Source organism: Tamandua tetradactyla, chromosome 6 (assembly GCF_023851605.1).
Source record: "Tamandua tetradactyla isolate mTamTet1 chromosome 6, mTamTet1.pri, whole genome shotgun sequence".
Lineage (NCBI taxonomy): Eukaryota > Metazoa > Chordata > Mammalia > Pilosa > Myrmecophagidae > Tamandua > Tamandua tetradactyla.
Window position 1 is genome coordinate 86688083 of NC_135332.1, and position 19288 is coordinate 86707370.

The following is a 19288-nucleotide window of genomic DNA, read 5'->3' on the forward strand; positions in this document are numbered from 1 at the left end:
CATATAAAGTTGACAACTTTTCCACATCCTGGTTGTAAAGGAGTGTAAGTAGAATGGATTTATGAATCTGGCTGAAAGAAATCAAGGCTAGAAATAAGCATTTGGGTCTCAGCATCTAAAAGGGACCTAAGTCTCTGGGCACTGGGTAGAATAACTTCAAAGAGACTTAGCCAAAGGACTGAACCCCAAGATGTTCCAGCCTCAAGAAGATAAGGTGTAATATCGTGATTTATCTCCTCAAATTCGAACCTTCCCTGCCTGTGGAATGTTTATAAATGGCTTTTCACAGTTAAGTAGCAAGAACCCTTCTGAGGAAGTTTATGCAGTCTGGCTTCATCATCACTAATATGGGCACCATCATTTTGGAACCCAGTCCACTCAGTGCAGTTCCACCCCAGGCTCAGAAACAGTTGCTGTTGCTCAAAACAGGACTGTGTTACCAGCTGCTGTCACTACAGGCCACTTACCTTAGCTCCTTGCCACATTCACTCCTGAGGCCTTGCCAAGCTTACGTTCAGCCTCTATGAATGCCTCAGGAATACAGATATCCAGGGCACTGCCTTGCAGCTGGTCCTGAAGAATGGTATGGTATAGCATAAGCCAAATGAGGTAATTTAAACAAAGAATAGAAATGTCCAAAACCAAAAGCTGTTAAGAAAACTGAAGCATAGAGAGATTTATCAGACAGTCCCTGTTCTAGTTTGCTAGCTGCCGGAATGCAACACATCAGAGATGGATTGGCTTTTGATAAAAGGGGATTTATTTCATTAGTTCTTCAGAGGAAAGGCAGGTAACTTTCAACTGAGGTTCTTTCTTACATGGGAAGGCACAGGACGGTCTCTGCTGGCCTTCTCTTCAGGCCTCTGGGTTCCAACAACTTTCCCTGGGGTTATTCCTTTCTGCATCTCCAAAGGCCTGGGCTGAGCTACGAGTGCTAAGATGAGGTATGCTAAGCTGCTTGGGCTGTGCTATGTTGAGCTCTCTCATTTAAGCACCAGCCAATTAAATCAAACATCATTCATTGCAGCAGGCACACCTCCTAGCTGACTGGAGATGTAATGAGCAACAGAACTAGGTGCCTTCACCTGGCCAAGTTGACAACTGAATCTAACTACCATAGTCCCCATTGGGCCAAACTGCTGAATTCCCTTCAAGCTGTCTGATGTTGAAGCCATCTGGCCACTCCTAAAGAAAGAGGGATGCAATAGGAGTGAGAAAAAGAGTAGCACAACACACACCTAGTAGTTTTCTCTTCTCCCTTCTGAGCTACTACTGCCTGGTTGATTTCATCCACATTTCAGCTTATCCCAGCTTAGATTCTCTGGAGAGAAAGGGAGCAAGTAGGCTTGGAAAAGACCCTTAGAAAGGAGTCAAAAAATGGCAACAGTGTAACTGCAACACAATTCAGCATTAGTTAACCTACACATTACCCATATTCTCTGTACTTTTTTCTCCTTCCCTCTTTTTCTCCTTTTCTTCCTTGTTCTTAACAGAATGAGGCACTTTACACAAGTATACAATATGGAAAAATAAGATCAATAGGTGCATGAGGCAAAGGCAACATAAAGCCAAGGGTGAGATAAGCATATACAATTGCTAGTCAGAATCATCCATAATATCTGTTGACTATCTAGAGATGGCCTCTTATTTCTTTTATTTCTTAAGCTCTATCTGTTGAACTCTTTTAAGAAGAGAGGAAGCTTTTTGGTTTCCAAGACAGCACATTTTCTTGGTTTTTCTCTTACCTTGCTGGTGAACCCTTCCTTGTCTGCTTTGCTATTTTATTCTCCCCTCCCTTACTGTGTTGATCTCTGTGTTTGTTCCTGGTGATTTCATCCAGTTCTGTGGCTTTAAATCCCATCCGTTGTTGTCTACTTCCAAATCTGTAGCCTAGGCTTCTTTCTTGACCTTGCAAGTCTGCAGTCTTCTCCCTGCTCCACCCATGGGATTTGGCTGTTGACATTTCAAGCCTATGTCCAAAGCTGAATTCCTGATCCTCCTCTCCCTCCTTTCCAATTTCTCAGGCCAGAAACCTCAGTTCCTCTTTTTTCCCACATCCAATCCATGGAAGTCACACTGCTTCCACCTTTAGAGTTGAGCCAGAATCTGACCCCTTCCCACCACCTCCTCTGCTACCACCTTCATCAGGGCCACCATCCTCTATTCCCCAAGTTACTGTGACAGCTGCTCACTGGAGCTCCCTGCTCCTGTCTTGCCTGCCTGAAGTCATTTCTCAGTACCACAGCCAGAGTATTTGTTTTAAAACTCTACCAGCCCCTTCACCATTCCTTGAGCACTCCAGATCTGCTCTCAGTACAGCAGACACCACCCCCTCCTGTCTCCTGATCTTTTTCTTTTTTTCTGTAGCACTGTTACCTTCTAATAGATTATATAATTTATTCATTTGTTATGTTTACTGTGTCTTCTCCACAGCTCAGCAAGAGCAGGGATCACTGCCTTTTGTTCAGTGGTTTATCCCAAGCATCTAGAAATTGCCTGGCACATAATAGATTCTCAATAAATGTTTGTGTTGTGAATGAGTGAATATATAATGGGAACCTGGAGTGGAAAATGGCTCCCGGAGCTCCAAGGCTCCATGCCTGTGTCCGCGTTGACCAGCCCCTGTCCCTCTGTCTCACTGGTATTTCATCCAGAAAGCCTTGCCGTGGCTGCTTGCCAGAGTGATACTTTGACCACAGTCAGCAGGTGACCACCTTACAGGTCACCACCCCGCTTTTTACCTGGTGCTGCTGTAGCCACATGCATCTGGGGTTTAAAGGGCAGTGTGTGTTTCTGGTAAGAACCATTTGACCTGGTTGAGAATCAATTCTAGGTCTTTTATTTTGTCAGTACGTATAAACTTCAGTTTGAAGTGCCAGTTCTGAGAATTTGAACACACCTAGAGTGTGTTTGAAGGCTGGCTGTCAGAATGGTGAAGGCCCTTTGAAGACCAATGGGCAGAATGTTAAAAAAAAAAAAAATAACACTTAACCTGAGGCCTCTGGGCCTATGAATTGCCTGTGACAGTTTACTTGAATCAGCATTTTTTCTTGGGATTATATGCATAATATTCTAACTGCTCTCTCACTATTAAGATTTTATAACTCTGATTCTGTCTGATTCAGAATCCACATAGTTGCAAAACAAACAGCTTTTTGAGAATGTGTCCATTGGTTAATATGGAGAATCTCTTTTTGCATGTTTGTGTGATTCTGTAATTTCCCTAACACAGGAGAATCCAGCTTTGGCCGTTGCAATTAAAACATGTAAAAACTGTACTTCGGACAGCGTGAGAGAGAAATTTCTTCAAGAAGCCTGTAAGTTTCTAGAAATTTCTGTGGAACTCTGTTTGGCTTTATATCTTTGAAATCCAAGCTGTCTTTGAAGAAGTAGGAAAAACAATGTTTTGACTATTATGAGACAGTTACATTTATTGTCTTGCACAATCAGTGTCTGTATTTGTACAGACACGTAACTACATATTTTTCCAGGTAAACTCTGATGTTTGGGATGTTAAAGGTAGATTGATTTCCTTTCCTTTTGTACTTCGGCTCCTTATTCTAGTATATAGGTTTGCACTAGAATTGGTACAGATGTGTAAATGATCCCAGCCCTGCCCTGATGGAGCTCACAGCTTGGGGAAGGAGGATGGACTGCACCCTAGCTCTGCCACCACATCAGAAGAACTCACCAGAAAGACCATCTCTGGTGCTTTCCCCAGTAGCTTGTTAGGAATGATTTCCCCTACCTACATTTCTCGGGCTCTTGGATCATGCACCTATGACAGGCCTTAGATGAGTTGAATATGAACAGGTCTTATCTCCTCCTGCTTGTAATCTTTGGGAGAGCAAGGATTTTGTCCATCTTACATACATCAAGCTCTTCCCTACCTGCCTCCAGACCAAGGTGCTCTTTTCCCTCCTTTCCCACACCTGTTCCTTCCCACCCTCCAAGTCACAGCTTAAACGTCGCCTCCTTGGAGAAGAGCCTTCTCTAACCACTACATTTGAAGAAGCTCTCTCCTCGTTTTTTGTCACACCATATTCTTTTTTTTTTTTTCCCTAAGTATTTTTAATTAAATATAACTGACTTACAATTCATCATTGTTCATTTGTTCTCAAGACTGTGAGCTCCATGGACAAGGCCATGTCTTCTGCTCACTGCTCTCTGCCCAGGCCCAGCACCCAGAAAGCACTTAATAGCCACTTGCTGTATGAACGAGATCTGGTGTCCTTTGTTAAGCTTGCATTGAATGAATGCCTTCCATTTTAGCAAATACTTACCCACCCAGCAGCCCAATAAATTAATGTCATAGAGTACATATAGTAACTGCATCCATTAAGACTAAGTACATCCCTCATCCTGTTTATGAATCTGACATAGTGTAGGGCAAGGCCTTGCAGAAGACTTTCTGTCTCAACTGGTCTATTACTATAAAGCTCATAGGCCAAGAAAATGCACTGCACATCGGACATCATCACCAAACACCTTCTCTGTCCTACATTTGATTGTATTCATGTGCACTGTGTGTTTCCAAAGGTTAACTTTTTTCCCCTGAAATTATTCTGGGTGAGTACTGTATTGTGATTTTTGTAGCACTTTGTAATCATCCAAAATCCATTCTGCAGTTTGACAGGAATAGTCAGGACAGACTAACCTTATTTTCTTTGAAAAGGTTACTTGGCTTTTATTTCAAGGAAATGCGATCAGCCTAGTGTATCTAAACTTCTAGAAGGCTTTTACTAGATTCTCCACCTAAGAAGGGAGGTGTGGCCTAGATCAGGAGGGTGATAAACATTTTTCGTAAAGGCCAGATGGTAAATATTGTAGATTTTGTGGGCCACTTGGTCTCTGTCACAGCTATTCAGCTCTTTCATAGAAGATAGATAAAAAAATGAGTGAGACTGTGTTCCAGTAAAGCTCTGTTTATAGAAAGAGGAAGCAGCCTACCAACTTTAGTTTACTAATCCCTGACCTGGATGAATAATAACTAGCTAAACCATTACACCTTTTGATTTTTAGTTCAGCATAGATAGAGTTTCCTAGTGACCAGAAGTCTTTCTTCTTAACCCTTTGCTGTTTAATATGTTTAAAAAATATGTTCAAAGCAAATAGAAAAGGCTTGATAATTGTATAGTTGGGTAACATGAAACTGAAAATGTTAAATGATAGTAAATAACTGAAAATAAGAGTAAACGTACAAGACACCTGACATTTTATCCAAAAAGATCACAATATGCTTAAGCGGTAAACTGACCTAACAAGGTAAAAATACATTTGAAGATATATGTCAGATTTATTATTGGAAGTTTTTATGGTTCAAAACAAAACTATCAGGTCAAAACAAAACTATCAGGTCTACTCTTGGAATTGGAGGGAACTTTAGGGATTTGAGTTATCTCAAGGTGAGATGACTTTGCAAGAAACTGTGCTTTGGGTGCATCCAGAGTGTCCAGAATGAGAGCAGGGAGAGGCCCACCTCCTCCATTCTACCCAAGTCTGAGTTTTATTCCACGGTGGGCTCTGTACTTACAAATGGCTGTGAGTGATACAGATTTCATTCAGAGGACAGTGACTTCAGGACAACGTTGAGGACACATCCCCTGAGAAACAGCTGAAGTTGTTTAGTATGGAGAAGACACACTGAAAGAATGTGAATTGGATTTTACAGACTATTAAATTGTCACATGGAAGTGAATCCAAACATAAGTTTTTCCAACAGACTAGGCAGAAAAATGGAATGAAGGTAGAAAGATCAGGAATTGACGAGGAAACCAGTAAATTGTTGCAACTGGTTCAAAGGAGAATTCCAAGAACTACACATATGTAAGGAATAAGGAATTCTGAAATGATTTTACACACAGATGCTAAGAAGATCTAATTTCATTCCAACAGGCACAACTAATTTGCATTTCTGTGGACAAGAATTATGGGCATTATCCACTTACTGAGTTGTAAAATCCCTCAGAAACAGTGGAAGGCTGAGTTAACCCAAGTGAGAGAGCTGGACAGGCTACTCACTAGTACTTTTTTGCCTTGTCAAAGTCTTTAACAGTTTTTCCCATGTTCATGATACTAAAGTGTAATTGCTGCTTATAGTATTCACCTGTCTTTGTTCAACATTTGGAAAATCACCCCTGTAAGGGTCCTCAAACACTTTTTTTTCCATTTTAATAGTCTGTAAAATCCAAGTGCTTTTGGATTCTCTGGACTAGGTAAACTTTAAAGTCACTTCTCATTCTGAGATCCTGTAGTTCTATGCAGCTTGTCCTGCAACTTCCTAGCCTGGTGTCCTGTGAAAGTGACCTTTGTAGCTCTGATATAAGAAATTGTAAATATATACACAGTTACATATACATGTCCACGCATAGGTGAGAGTGAGTGTTTGTGTATCATATATATATGTTTAATATATATAAATTTTATATATATAGTATATATATATTGGACTCCTTTGGCAGTCAGACTCATCAGATTGTCTTTGAGAAGTATTGGACCAGCAAGGCAGCATTGAGCATTTCTCTCTATGGTAGTCTTCACAGCAGGCCAAAAACAAGTCTTCTTTGGTCCCAGAAATGACCATTTAAATGCAAAGGAACACACTCATAGTAGAGAAGGCAGGTGTCACTCTGGCTTAGAAACCCCGTGTCTAAAATAGAAGTCCCTTGTGACAGCCCCATGAGCACAGCACCCGGGGCCCTGCAAGGGACCAGTCTCCATGTTCCAGCAAGGCCTGGCAGGGCTTCCCACCCAGCATTTATAGTTTCTCCCAGATCAGGCACAATTTACAAATCAGGGTGGTTTCTACCTTAGTGTTGCCTGGTGACTGAATTGTACATTCCATCATTATTGGATTTCTAGAAGAAAAACCTAGAAAGTTTGCCCAAACTCAAATTTGTCCATAAAGAAGGAAGCGTCTTGTAACCCTGTACTCAAAATATATTCTTCCCTGGAAAATGGCTGTATTTATGGCACTAGTCGTCTTAGTTCTTCGGTAGACTGGGTCTTTGTGTGCATTCAGATGCTTTTGTCAGCCTAACTGGCCTGTGGAATTGGGCTCATGAGTCCCACATCTTTGGCCTTGTGTTTTAGTTGAAACTAGTCTGCAGGAAAACTGGTAGAGCTTTCAGCAGAATAACTGTGGACAACTTTTTTCCTAGTGACGATGCGTCAGTTTGACCATCCTCATATTGTGAAGCTGATCGGCGTCATCACGGAGAACCCCGTCTGGATAATCATGGAGCTGTGCACGCTGGGGGAGGTACCTAAACCCCAAACCTCATGGTCACCAAATGGGTGTCCCATGCAATGTGTAATCTCCTTTGATTAAGAAAGAGAAGTATATACCAATTTATATCTTGGATTTTCAGTAGTTCTGATTTAAGATTTATACCACCATGGTTTTATGGCAGAGAATATGGATATGATACCTTCATTAAATTCCCATATATCCCCAGACTCAATACTGGCAGCAGTATCTTCCCCAACCAAACTTTTTACCAGGACTGGTAGCAGCAGGTGGTCCTTTTTCCCTCTCTGGAACCAGTGCCTAAAGAAATAGCCCAAAGAGTTGAAGATTAAAGAAATCATGTTAAGGCAGGATGGTGGGCAAATTAAAAGTAAATTTAAACAGCTCCCTCATCTTTTTGAGAATTCTCTTTGCAGTGTCTTTCTGTAATACCCATCAGTTTCTTTTGTGTGTGTGTGTTTGTGTGTGTGTGTGTGTGTGTGCATGTCTAAGTGTTACTGTCAGAAAATATGGTTTTATATAGTCAGGCCCACCTGATCCCACATCAAACAGAAAAACAAGTTTTTTTCTTTGGTTAAAAGGTGAGTTTACTGAAGATGCATCATTAAGGAACTGGAGGGGAAAAAACACTTTCCAAGACCAATTAGAGTGAGAAAGGAAATTTGTCATACAGACAAAGGAATGGCAAAAGTCCAGAAGAAAGCAGAAAAAGAATTTAAAAACTAAGTAAAAGCCACAGGATTCATTAAAATTGAGTAATGGTTGCTTGTTTCATTTTGTTTGGTCAGCATGTGCTGTTATCTGGTAGGCCTTTCTTTCTTTCTTGACCATTCAGGCTTTTGATCTTGTCCTTCAAAAGGAAAGAAGGTGCTGATTTTTTTCATATGATGTTTCATTCCTGCAAGCAGGGCAGGGGAGGGTTTTAGGGAACAGAGAGTAAGTTTTTTGATGATTGAGTCCAACAGCAAACTATTTCAATAGGGACTTTTTATGCTTAAAATAACTCAAGGTTTCTAGAGTGGAGTGAGTATGCTAACAGTTTTTTAGCTACTAAAGATTATACTAAGCATTTTTCAGCTATAGGATTATATTGAATATTCTTTCTGTCTTTCCAGCTATCATGTGTATATTCCAATAAAACTTTATTTACAAGCAGAGGTGCTGGGCCAAATTTGTTCCATAGGGTTTTGGTTTGCTAACCCTTCTTAGAGAAGAGAGAACATTCCAAAACTGAAGCAGGAAAAAAAAATCCAATCTGATTTAACATAAACATCCACCGTTATTAGTGGAATGTCTGATAAATTGTTGTACTGTTTACCCTTATGAAATTTTATGCAGATACTAAACACATTTGAATATACCTAGTGACCTGGATGGACATCCATCAGGCATTAAGTGAAACAAAGAGATCCGCAAAATAACACAAACAATATGTTTAGTGACTTTTCACTAGCCAGTGAGTACCAAGTAACTTTACAGGGCTTCCCATTGTGAGTGGAATACACTTCCAGGTCCTAGTAATATTAAAGATTGGCCATAGGACTGGCTTTAGCCAATGGAGTGCTAGAAAATGTCTTGTGAGCTGAACACTTCCTTGTGCTTATACAATTTGACTTGCCTCTGAAAGTCCTGTGGGTACCTTGAGAAGAACATGTCCCAAGTAGGCACTGGTCCAAGGAGAAGGAGGGACATGTGGAGCAGACCCAGGCCAGCAGCCTAAAGCAGAACTGCACAACTGAACTCAGCCTGAGCCTGTAGACCCCTGAGCATGAAAACAAATGCTTATTATTGTAAACCATTGAAATGTTCAGGTCATCTGTTATGCAAGCATTGATGTAGCAAATGTGAACTAATTCAGTATGATTGATTAATGGACACCTACCGTGTTTGTATCTCCAGTGTCTATTTATTTTTACTCTGATATTAGCACCCTGATTTTCCTTTGGGAAACACCTTCCCCATTCTCAGTCCATGTGGAATGCCAGGGGTGGCCCAGTCCTTGGATTCAAGGGTAGGCCTATGAGCTAGCAGTGTGCAAGAGCAGGTTAGTCCAGGGTGCTGGAGCAACCAGGCTCACAAGACCTGATGGTGAAATTTATAGGAGTGTTGCAGGCTGCTTAATAACTTACCAAGTATGTTGGTAACTTGAAATCACCCATGGTGTAAGTATTTATACCACAGAAACTGACTAGCTCTACAAATCAAATTTTTTGTTTTTCCAAAAGGCTGGTTGTTAAACACTTATCAGCACAACACTGCAGGTGACTCAGAGTTACAGTTTCATTTTAAGATATGAGTGAACAGAGGGTGAACAAATCTGTGTGTTTGGCTTTCTCCAGAATAAGGAGCATCTCTTTTCAATGTTTTTCAAAGTGTGGTTTGAGCCAGCAGGGGTAGTCTCACTGTCTGCATGTGCTAGAAAGTCAATTCTTGGGCCCAGCCCTCTGTGCATTTCCAGGCCTCCAGGTGCCTCTGTGCCTTTACTAAACTGCAAGAACTACTGCTCAAGGCCTACCTGATTGGGTAACCTTGTGTCAAAAACAAATCATTTATCCAGATTCCTAAACTATTCCCTTTGGTACAAAAATTTAGTGGGTTAGTCATTTTGAAAATACAAAAACCTGCTCCAAATATTATTATGTTCTTTCTTTTTTTAAGGATTCCAAGCAGTTTTGCTTTTAGTGAGTGCCCCAAATTTCCAGTTACCAGAAATTCTGGAGGTGTTTGGGTTCCTTCCCCTCTTCTTCCTTGAAGCGCAAGTTTTCCCTTCTGAAAGGAGGCTGTACCTGTCTGGTCCACTGCTCTACTCTTCTCTATTTGATAAGAGTGTGGTGGATGCAATATTTAAGACCTATACAACATCCTCCTTTCTCTGCACTATGCTTTCAGATATAATGGGCCGTTTATATATATTTTTGTTCACAGTATCTTTCTGTGTTTGCTTTTAGAGGCTAATTCTTTCTGGTTTAAAAATATTTGCTAATTTGTTTTTCTTTTATTGTTTTGGTAGAATTATGCTATTAAATTTATCTGTCTCTCTTTGCCCTATTAGCACTTAGCCAAGCTGATAGTCTGGTCATAGAGACAAGTGAGTGTGATATTTGGAGAATGCTCTCCATATGGCCCCTTTATCCTCTGTTTATAACACAGAACAGAGGCCCTGGGGTTCTGCCTCCTCACCACCTTGCCCTCAGATCTGCCCCATAATGCTGCAAGGTTTGAGGTAGAGCTGAACTTACTATCGTTTTGTATCAGATTTGTTTGCTCTCCAACTATTATTAGGTAGCAGTACTTTATATATTATGCTGTTTTTAATTCATTCCTTAAAGCATAGTTTCTGTATTTTTTTCAGAAATGTATCTAAACTATAGTCATAAAAACCCTAATTTTAGAATAGAATTTCCAAAATAAATTATTAACTGTAATTTCTGAATGGAAATGTTTCCTTCATTACTCTTTTTTTGCATTGGGGAAAATTTGAAGCCATTCCCATTTTATTAAAAAAATGTGTTTGGAAATGATCAGCACTGTTATTGAATGTTGCTTTTTAGCTGTGGATTTCTATTCTGTATCCCTAATTCTTTTTTGTTTTTTTCTTGGTTGCAAAAGCTGAGGTCATTTTTGCAAGTAAGGAAATACAGTCTGGATCTGGCCTCTTTGATCCTGTATGCCTATCAGCTTAGTACAGCTCTTGCATATCTAGAGAGCAAAAGATTTGTACACAGGTAAGATACCTTCATAGAGCTGTTAAATAAGAAACTTGTTAAATGGTGGCCTCCTGAGCAGGGCAAGCTGGTGGTGAAGAAACAGGGAGGGAAGAGGTACTGTGCACTCACTCTTTTATACCATTTGGATCTAGAAAACCCAGCCACCTGAGGTCCTGCTGGAGCAAAGTACTTCCTATTGCATGTTGACACAGCAACAGAAAGAATGTTCCACATATGGAGTGTAAAATATTTTATGATAATTTCATGTCATTTATTCATTAACAAGTATTATCGAGAGGCTGTACTTGACACTAAAGCAGTGAACATGTGGAAATGTTCTCTGAAACAGTTATTACCCTGGTTCTCTCTAGTAGACCACTGTCACCGCGATATCTGTTGGCTTCCTGCAGAATTTCATTCCATAGTGTAGGTCTCTGCAGTTCTTGTGCAAACAAAAATGCATACAATTTGTTTGATAAATACTGTGTTAAAGTTTTATTATCTTCGAAGCTTTTTCCAGCATTAAAACAAACTGCATCAACAAGTCATTTAGAAATGTTGAAAAAAAACCTTGCATTTTCTTCATTTGAAATGGCACTTGTGCATCACTGTCATTGCAGCTGGCAAGACAATTTTAGGAATTAAGAAGCATTTCCTTATTTGAAAATAAACTTTGTCATTGTTCAAATTCATCATCGTGTTAAGGAGCAAATATGTGCCAAAATATTTTTGAAGTAAAATAGAAGTATCCTTTTAACATATAATAAATCTGTTTACATTGTCTTTAAGCCCTCTTTTGTAGGGTCCAGAAGTATGTTTTTATGTAATATATTTGCATTTGTGGGTTTGTTCTTGCTTTTTCATGTGTTAAAATTTTTTGTCCCAAATTCTTACTTACCAGGGACATTGCTGCTCGAAATGTTCTGGTTTCTTCAACTGATTGTGTAAAATTAGGAGACTTTGGATTGTCCCGATATATGGAAGACAGTACTTACTACAAAGGTAAGAAATCAGAGCAATAAATGAGAATAGGCACAGATTCTTTATTGTGTTTTTATTTATTTAAAGAATTGTGTGTTCTGATATGCTCAACTGATTTTGACAAGATTGCGCAATCAGTGGCACTATTAAAATTGGGCAGCCATTGGCAAAAAATGAACTTCCACCACAACCTCTTACAATAAAAATTAACTCAAAACCAATCACAGACTTAATTATAAAACAGAAAACTTTTAGGAAAAAACATAGAGGAAAATCTTCAGGATGTAAAGCTAGGCATGTAGTCCTTATATTTGACAGTGAAATCTTAACCTTTAAAAAAATTTTGATAAATTGAACCTAATCAAAATTTAAAACATTTGTTAGGAGAAGATATTTACCAACTACATATCCAACAAAGGACTAGTATCTAAAATGTGGAAAGAACTGTCAAAATTCAGTAGCAACAGTAGCCCCTGTGCCATCCTCACCCCATCAGAGCAACACTTTCCCTCCCTGGCCTCTCTCCCACCCCCCTCCACCTACCAAACTCCTCTCCCATCCCAGCCAGTGTAAAACAAACCTCTTTCAAATTCCCTGGCAACCCCATTCAAGATCCCCAAAATCTTGTGTGATTTCACCCCAAAAGGAACCAGAATCAGCTCCTGTGGAACTGATTGAAATGCCATTGTGGGAAGTGCGTGCTTTGGACAAAACCCACAGCTTATCGACAAACTTAACTTCTTGGATAAAACAGGAAAGGACTTGGCCACTGTGAATTCAAACCCTTTTAGTGATCCAGATGTAGCAGATTTAAATCCATTTGGAGATCCTGACTCAGAAGAACCAATCACTGAAACAACATCTTCTTAAAAACAGAAGAATCTTTTCATAACAGCCATAATCCCTTTAAAAAGATACAGACTCCACAGTACTTGAACCCATCTAATGAGCCAGAAACCTTTTAACAACAAAGGATTCTCCTCCCCAATGTACAAAAAGAAAAAATATAAGACCCATGGACATGTCCAAGTACCTTTAAGTTAATAGTCCTAAAACTGAAGAAGAGTTGTATGACATTTTCACCAGGACTAGATTCCATGTCAAGAAACCATTTTCTTTGCTCATCCATAAGAAGCACTTCTTCACTCATTCAGGTTTTATCATGAGATTGTAGCAATTCATTTGCATCTTCACTGTCCATTTCTGATTCTAGTTTTCATCCTGTTTCCACCACATCTGCAGCTACATCCTTCACCAAAGTCTTGAAGGCTTCAAAATCATCCATGAGGGTTGGAATCAACTTCTTCCAAAATACTGTTGATGATGATATTTTCTCCTCTTCCCGTAAATCACGAATGTTCTTAATGACATCTAGAATGTGAATGAATCTTTCCAAGTCTTCCATTTACTTTGCCCAGTTCCACCAGAGGAGTCACTCTGGCAGCTATAGCCTTATGAAATGTATTGAATAATAATTCATGAAAGTTGAAATGACTCCTTGATCCATGGACTTGCAGAATGGATGTTGTGTTAGTAGACATGAAAACAATGTTAATTGCATTGTACTTCTCCATCAGAGCACTTAGGTGACCAGGTGTGTTATCAATGAGCAGTAGTAAATTTGAAAGGAATCTTTTTGTTTTCTGAGCAGTAGATCTCAAGAGTAGGCTTTAAATATTTAGTAAACCATGTTGTAAATAGGTGTGCTGTCACCAGGCTTTGTTTTTCCATTTACAGAATACTGGCAGAGTAGAGTTAGTATAATTCTTAAGGGACTTAGGATTTTCAGATTGGTAAATAAGCATTGGTTTCAGCTTAAAGTCAACAACTGTATTAACCCCTAACAAGAGAGTCAGCCTGGACATTGAACATTTGACGTCATTGACCTCTCCTTTCCAGCTATGAAAGTCCAAGATGACATCTTCATAGAAGACTGTTTCGCCTACGTTGACAATGTGTTGTTTGATGCAGCCACCTTTATCTGTTTATCTTAGCTAGATCTTCTAGATAACTTAAATTGAAGGAACAAAAACAATTGTACTAGTACCATTTTCCCAAACAGAATTGTCTCTTTGACTTATATTCAAGCATTATTTCTTAGAGGCTGACATAAAATGTGCTGTGAGTCTCTACATAAGTTCAGCTTGACAAGAGAATACAGAGGAAAATAACACACCTAAATCATTTCAATGAGAAAATAATTTCTTACAACCAACATAGGTTTCAGAATCTAAAAATACTCTATTTTACATTACTGAACCTAGATTAAGTCTAAAGAAATGCAAGAAAGAGAGGTCATTTTCTCAAAAAGAGAGGACAGACCCTAGGTGCAAAGTATAATCCTCTGGGAAGGTTTGAAAACTCTCCAGTATATGGGCCCCACCCCTCTAAGAGCGACCAGAATCTGTTGCGTTTGGGAGTCATACAGTAATTTTTTTTTTAAGCTTCACAAGAAATTGTTTTGTTTTTTTGAAACTCCCCAAGAGATTCTTCTTGCGGCTAGGATTGAGACCACTGAAGTGGTATCACAACTTTGACATTAGAGATTTAATGTAGCTCCCTGGACAACTGTATCTCATTCATAAATCCACAGTTCAGCTTAGACCTCTGGATTTTCAGCCCCTCTTTCTGATTCAGAGTTTATCTGTATTATCCTGTACATATCAGTTTAACAACGTTCAATGTGATTGATCTTTTTGTTTTTATTAGGGAAGTTATTGGCTTACAAAACAACCATGTATAAAATAAAAGAATCCCTTATGCTACCCTATTAACTCTCTGCATTGATTTGGTAGCTTTGTTACAATTGATAAAAACATGATTTTATGACTGTATTATTAACTGTAGTCCGTGGTTTAAGTTATCACTCACTTTTTGGGTTGTGAGGTCCATGGGTTTTTTTTTAATTTTTTTTTTTTTTACTTCTTTTTAAGGCTGAATTATATTCCATGATATGAATGTACTATATTTTGTTTATCCATCCATTTTTTTTTTCTTGTTTTTGCATAGGCAGGCAGCGGGAATCAAACCCGGGTCTCGGCATGGCAGGTAACTCTGCCTGCTGAGCTACCATGGCTTGCCCATCCATTCATCTTTTGATGTACACTTGGGTTGCTTCTTCCCTTTGGCTATTATAAGTGATGCTGCAATAAATATTGGTATGAAAAAAAACAATGACTCAGTAGTAACAATAAATTAGAAAATGGGCAGAAGACAGGGGCAGACATTTCCCCAAAGATGATGTCCATATAGCAAATAAGCCCATGAAGGGATGATTGTCATCTTTATGCGTCAGGGTAATACAAATTAAAACCACAATAAAAGAGCACTGCGCACTATCAGAAGGGATCCAATAAAAAATAGTGACAATACCAAATGCTGGTGGGGATGCAGAAAATGGATCTCTCCTATGTTGTTGATGAGAATGTGAAATGGTATGGTTCCTCTGGAAAACTGTTCGGCAAAGTCTTAAAAAAGTAAACATGCAGTAGCCGTACAGCCCAGGAATTGTACTCCTGGGCATCTAGCCCAGAGAAATGGAAATTAATGTCCATACATAAATGTATACTCCAGTGTTTATCACGTCTTTATTTTATAATACTCCCATAAAATGGAATCAGACCTGATGTCCTCCACCAGGTGAATGGTTAAACACCTCATAGCAGCATAGCAGGTGGAATTGGAATCCTCGGCTTGGTGAAGGAGATCTGACATAAATCTGCTAACTGCAGCAACTTTGATCTATTTGTTTCTGTTTTGATATTTTTTATTATTTTTATTTTTTTTTTATATGGGCAGGCACTGGGAATCGAACCCGGGTCCTCGGGCATGGCAGGCAAGCACTCTTACCTGCTGAGCCACCGTGGCCCACCCTGTTTTAATATTTTTTATGGTGAAATATAACATGCAAAAAAGCAATAAATCTCAAAGTTTATTTTAATAGGTAGTTATAGAACAGATTTCAAAGTTTGGTATAGCTTGCAGTTTTGCAGTTTCAGACTTTTCCTTCTGACCGTTCCAAGATACTGGAGACTAAAAGAAATGCCAGTGTAGTGATTCAGCAGTCATACTCATTTGTTAAATCTTCTCTTCTTCATTGTAACTCCTCCTTCTCCTTTGATTCTTCTCCCAATCTTTAGGGATAGTTGAATTATGCCCATTCTAACTTTTTCAGGTTGATCTGTTAGTTTTTTTTAACTGAAATCTAACTCACATGAATTTTTTCTTTAATTTTTCTAATGTTGGAATCAGATTGAATTGGTTCTTGAAATTATTGAGAAAATAGTTTTATTGTAGTAAATTATCATATTCCTAGAACTTCAGCTTAATAAGTTTGGATTAATAAGTTCCTAACATGCTATTCGTATATGTATTATCATCTTTTTACAAAGGCCAGTTTCTTTCTCAATGTGATTTTTATATTGCAGCAAATTATTACATACAGAACCAACATTATTACATACAGGATCTCTCTCTTCTATTTTATATGATAGCTTGTAACTATTCTCTTTCCCTTTACTTTCTGTGTACTATAGCCTGTAACTATTTTTAAAATGATCCTTTGTCATGGGAAAAAAACTTTTTGTTGTTTATTTCATTTAAAAATGACCAAGTCAGGGTGCATGGGTGGTTCAGTGGTACCCTTCCATGCGGGAGACCCGGGTTCAATTCCCAGAACATGCACCAAAAAAAAAAATGACCAAGTCAGCCTACCACTGGTTATAATTACTTAAAAATACAATTCATATCTAACTCAGATCTTAACTATTCCAAGTCCAAGAATTCCAATGAGAGTAAAATTCTAAATGGTAAACAACCAAGATCTCACATCATTTAAATGTTTAAAGTGAGCTGTTGACAAATTCATGTAAGTATTATTATCTTAGAAAAGTCAGTAAGTATAAGTTTCTTTTGACTATGGAAAAGTAATTTTCTTTTAAATGTTTCTAAGGATTCAGAGCACTTAGAATCCAAGGATTCTTAGTGAAATGGGAAAAAGAAATTGAAACACGTTTACCTCCTGATTAAAAGTCTTTGGAGGCTCTTCATTGCTTACCAGAGAAAGTCCAGATTCTTGACAGGCTGAAAGAATACAGCTTTCTGGAACAGAGCTCCCTTGCCAGCCCTCCTGCTCCAGGCCCCTACTCCAGGTCTCTCTCTCCCTTGCAGCTATGGCCCTTCCTGGTCTGCTTCCCTGGCTGTCTCCTCCCCTTGGGCCTCTTCCCAGCACCTGCTGTCATTCGCTGTTTCCCTCTACTCGTCTGGCCCCTGGTTTGTCTGGAACATCTATTTTACACCATAGTCATATTTGGGAATGAGAATTCCCTAGAAAAAGATTCCCTGGGCTTTTCATCTCGGTAATTTAAAGATTGAAGGAGTGTTCTGGGAGGGTATGGGCTGTTTCCCTTTCTGGCACATTATTTCCTAGGCCTCTGAAGAGGAATGATCTCAGCCTTTCCTTACAAAGCAGGCTTTTTCATTTCATCACCAGCTCCTACTTTCATACGCTGATAGTGTATTACTAGCAGGCCATTTGTAAAGGAGAGCTTCCAAACTCAAGGCTAGAATCTGTTTTGGTAAATTGTGAAATCTTATAAAATAGCTGTAAGCTTATACCTCTGTTTAGCCAGGGCTCTCTCTCCTCCCTGCTGCCTGCCTTTCCAGAATGAAGGATTTCCCTACCCCCCTAATCACTCATTATCCCCAAAAGGCCTGAAAGAAAATGAAAAGCTATCATCCCAAAGATGCAGAAGATCCAAGAGGTCATATACTTTAAGGTTTTTTTTTTTAACATTAAAATTTCAGCTGTCTGCCTAAAAGTATCTATCCTTAAACATAGATACTTGTTTATGTATCATGTACATAATTTTTCCCGGAAAATTATTTTCTAAAACTTATCTTCTAGCTTCCAAAGGAAAATTGCCTATTAAATGGATGGCCCCAGAGTCCATTAATTTTCGACGTTTTACCTCAGCTAGTGATGTATGGATGTTTGGTGAGTATTTTGAAAAGTTTTGTGTTTTTAAGTTTTATTTGCTATATTCTATAAAACAAATTTATTACTGCCTCTTTTCAGAATATGTAGGTTCATTTGCCTTCCCTTCCCTGACCTCTTTAAACCAACTGGGGTTCACTAGGCACCAAGTCACTGGGCATGCCCTGTCCCCAGTGCAGTTTCAGGCACAGTCCCTGGAAGGTTCCCCTGTTCTACTTCTTCCACTCCTCTGACCTACATCCTCTTTGGATCCCTCTGCTCTTACTCCCTTTCCAGGGAGTTATCTTGTCTATTTCCTTCTTTCTCTCCTCAATCCCTTTGCCATCTCTCATTCATTGCTTTGACGTGAATAACCTAATGTTTATCTCAAACCTACATTTGGCATCCTATCCTTTCAGCTTTATACTGAACAGTTCCATATGCTTCTAAGACAGTTCTTCAGAACCACTTGTTTTAGTTTCCTAGGCTGTTGAAAGCAGATACATGAAATAGTTGGCTTAACAATGGGAATTTATTAGCCTGCAGTTTTGAGGCTGAGAAAAATGTCCAAATCAAACATCATCAGGCAGTGCTTTCTTCCTGAAGACCAGCTGCTGGCTGTCTCCTCCTCTCTCTTCCCCCTTTATCCTTCTTTCCCTCTCTCCTTCCTCTCTCTCAGGATTCCAGTAAGAGAATTAAGGCTCATCCTAAATGAGGTGGGTCACACCTTAACTGGAGTAACCTTATCACAGGTCCTACTTAGAATGGGTTCATACCCACAGGAATGAATTGGTTTTACGGACATGAATTTCTGGGGTACATACAGTTCCAAACCACCACACCACAAAATTAAGATATTAAATATCTTTATTCTGGATCTGACCTCCCTGGCTTGTCTTGGGACTTGCCTTAGTGCTTGAACATTTGATCCTCATCTTCTGTAGTGTCTGCTTCTTTGAGGTTTGCCCAAAACCATTCAGCTGATACTCTGGTGCCAGCTATAGAGTTATTCCTGAAATGTAGGAAGTGTAGTCTTCAGGCTAAAGTTACAGTTATTTTTTCATTCATGCTTCACAGGTGTGTGTATGTGGGAGATACTGATGCATGGTGTGAAGCCTTTTCAAGGAGTGAAGAACAATGACGTGATTGGACGTATTGAAAATGGAGAAAGATTGCCAATGCCTCCAAATTGCCCTCCTACCCTCTACAGCCTTATGACGAAATGCTGGGCCTACGACCCCAGCCGGCGGCCCAGGTTCACGGAACTTAAAGCCCAGCTCAGGTAGGAAGCGAGGAGAGTGGGCCTGGGTAGGGGGCAGGTTCATGCTACTTCTCCTTTGGCATTACAGCATATTAGGGTCATTTTATCAATACGGT

At 39.4% G+C, this 19288-nt stretch overlaps 1 protein-coding gene across 26 annotated transcripts in view; it reads left to right on the forward strand.

The window, feature by feature from the left end:
* PTK2 (protein tyrosine kinase 2) overlaps window positions 1-19288 on the forward strand; it is a 404029-nt gene that overhangs the window by 314398 nt on the left and 70343 nt on the right. For 23 of the 26 annotated variants that reach the window (XR_013178148.1, XM_077166685.1, XM_077166687.1 and 20 more), the window contains 6 exons: window positions 3233-3317; window positions 7161-7261; window positions 10859-10974; window positions 11858-11958; window positions 17843-17932; window positions 18989-19193. Coding sequence is in view for 25 of the 26 variants with exons in the window: in XM_077166685.1 (XP_077022800.1) it covers window positions 3233-3317; window positions 7161-7261; window positions 10859-10974; window positions 11858-11958; window positions 17843-17932; window positions 18989-19193 (698 nt within the window). In the remaining variant the exon portion in view is untranslated. The remainder of the gene's footprint in view (window positions 1-3232; window positions 3318-7160; window positions 7262-10858; window positions 10975-11857; window positions 11959-17842; window positions 17933-18988; window positions 19194-19288) is intronic. The other 3 variants (XM_077166698.1, XM_077166697.1, XM_077166699.1) reach the window with 1 other exon arrangement.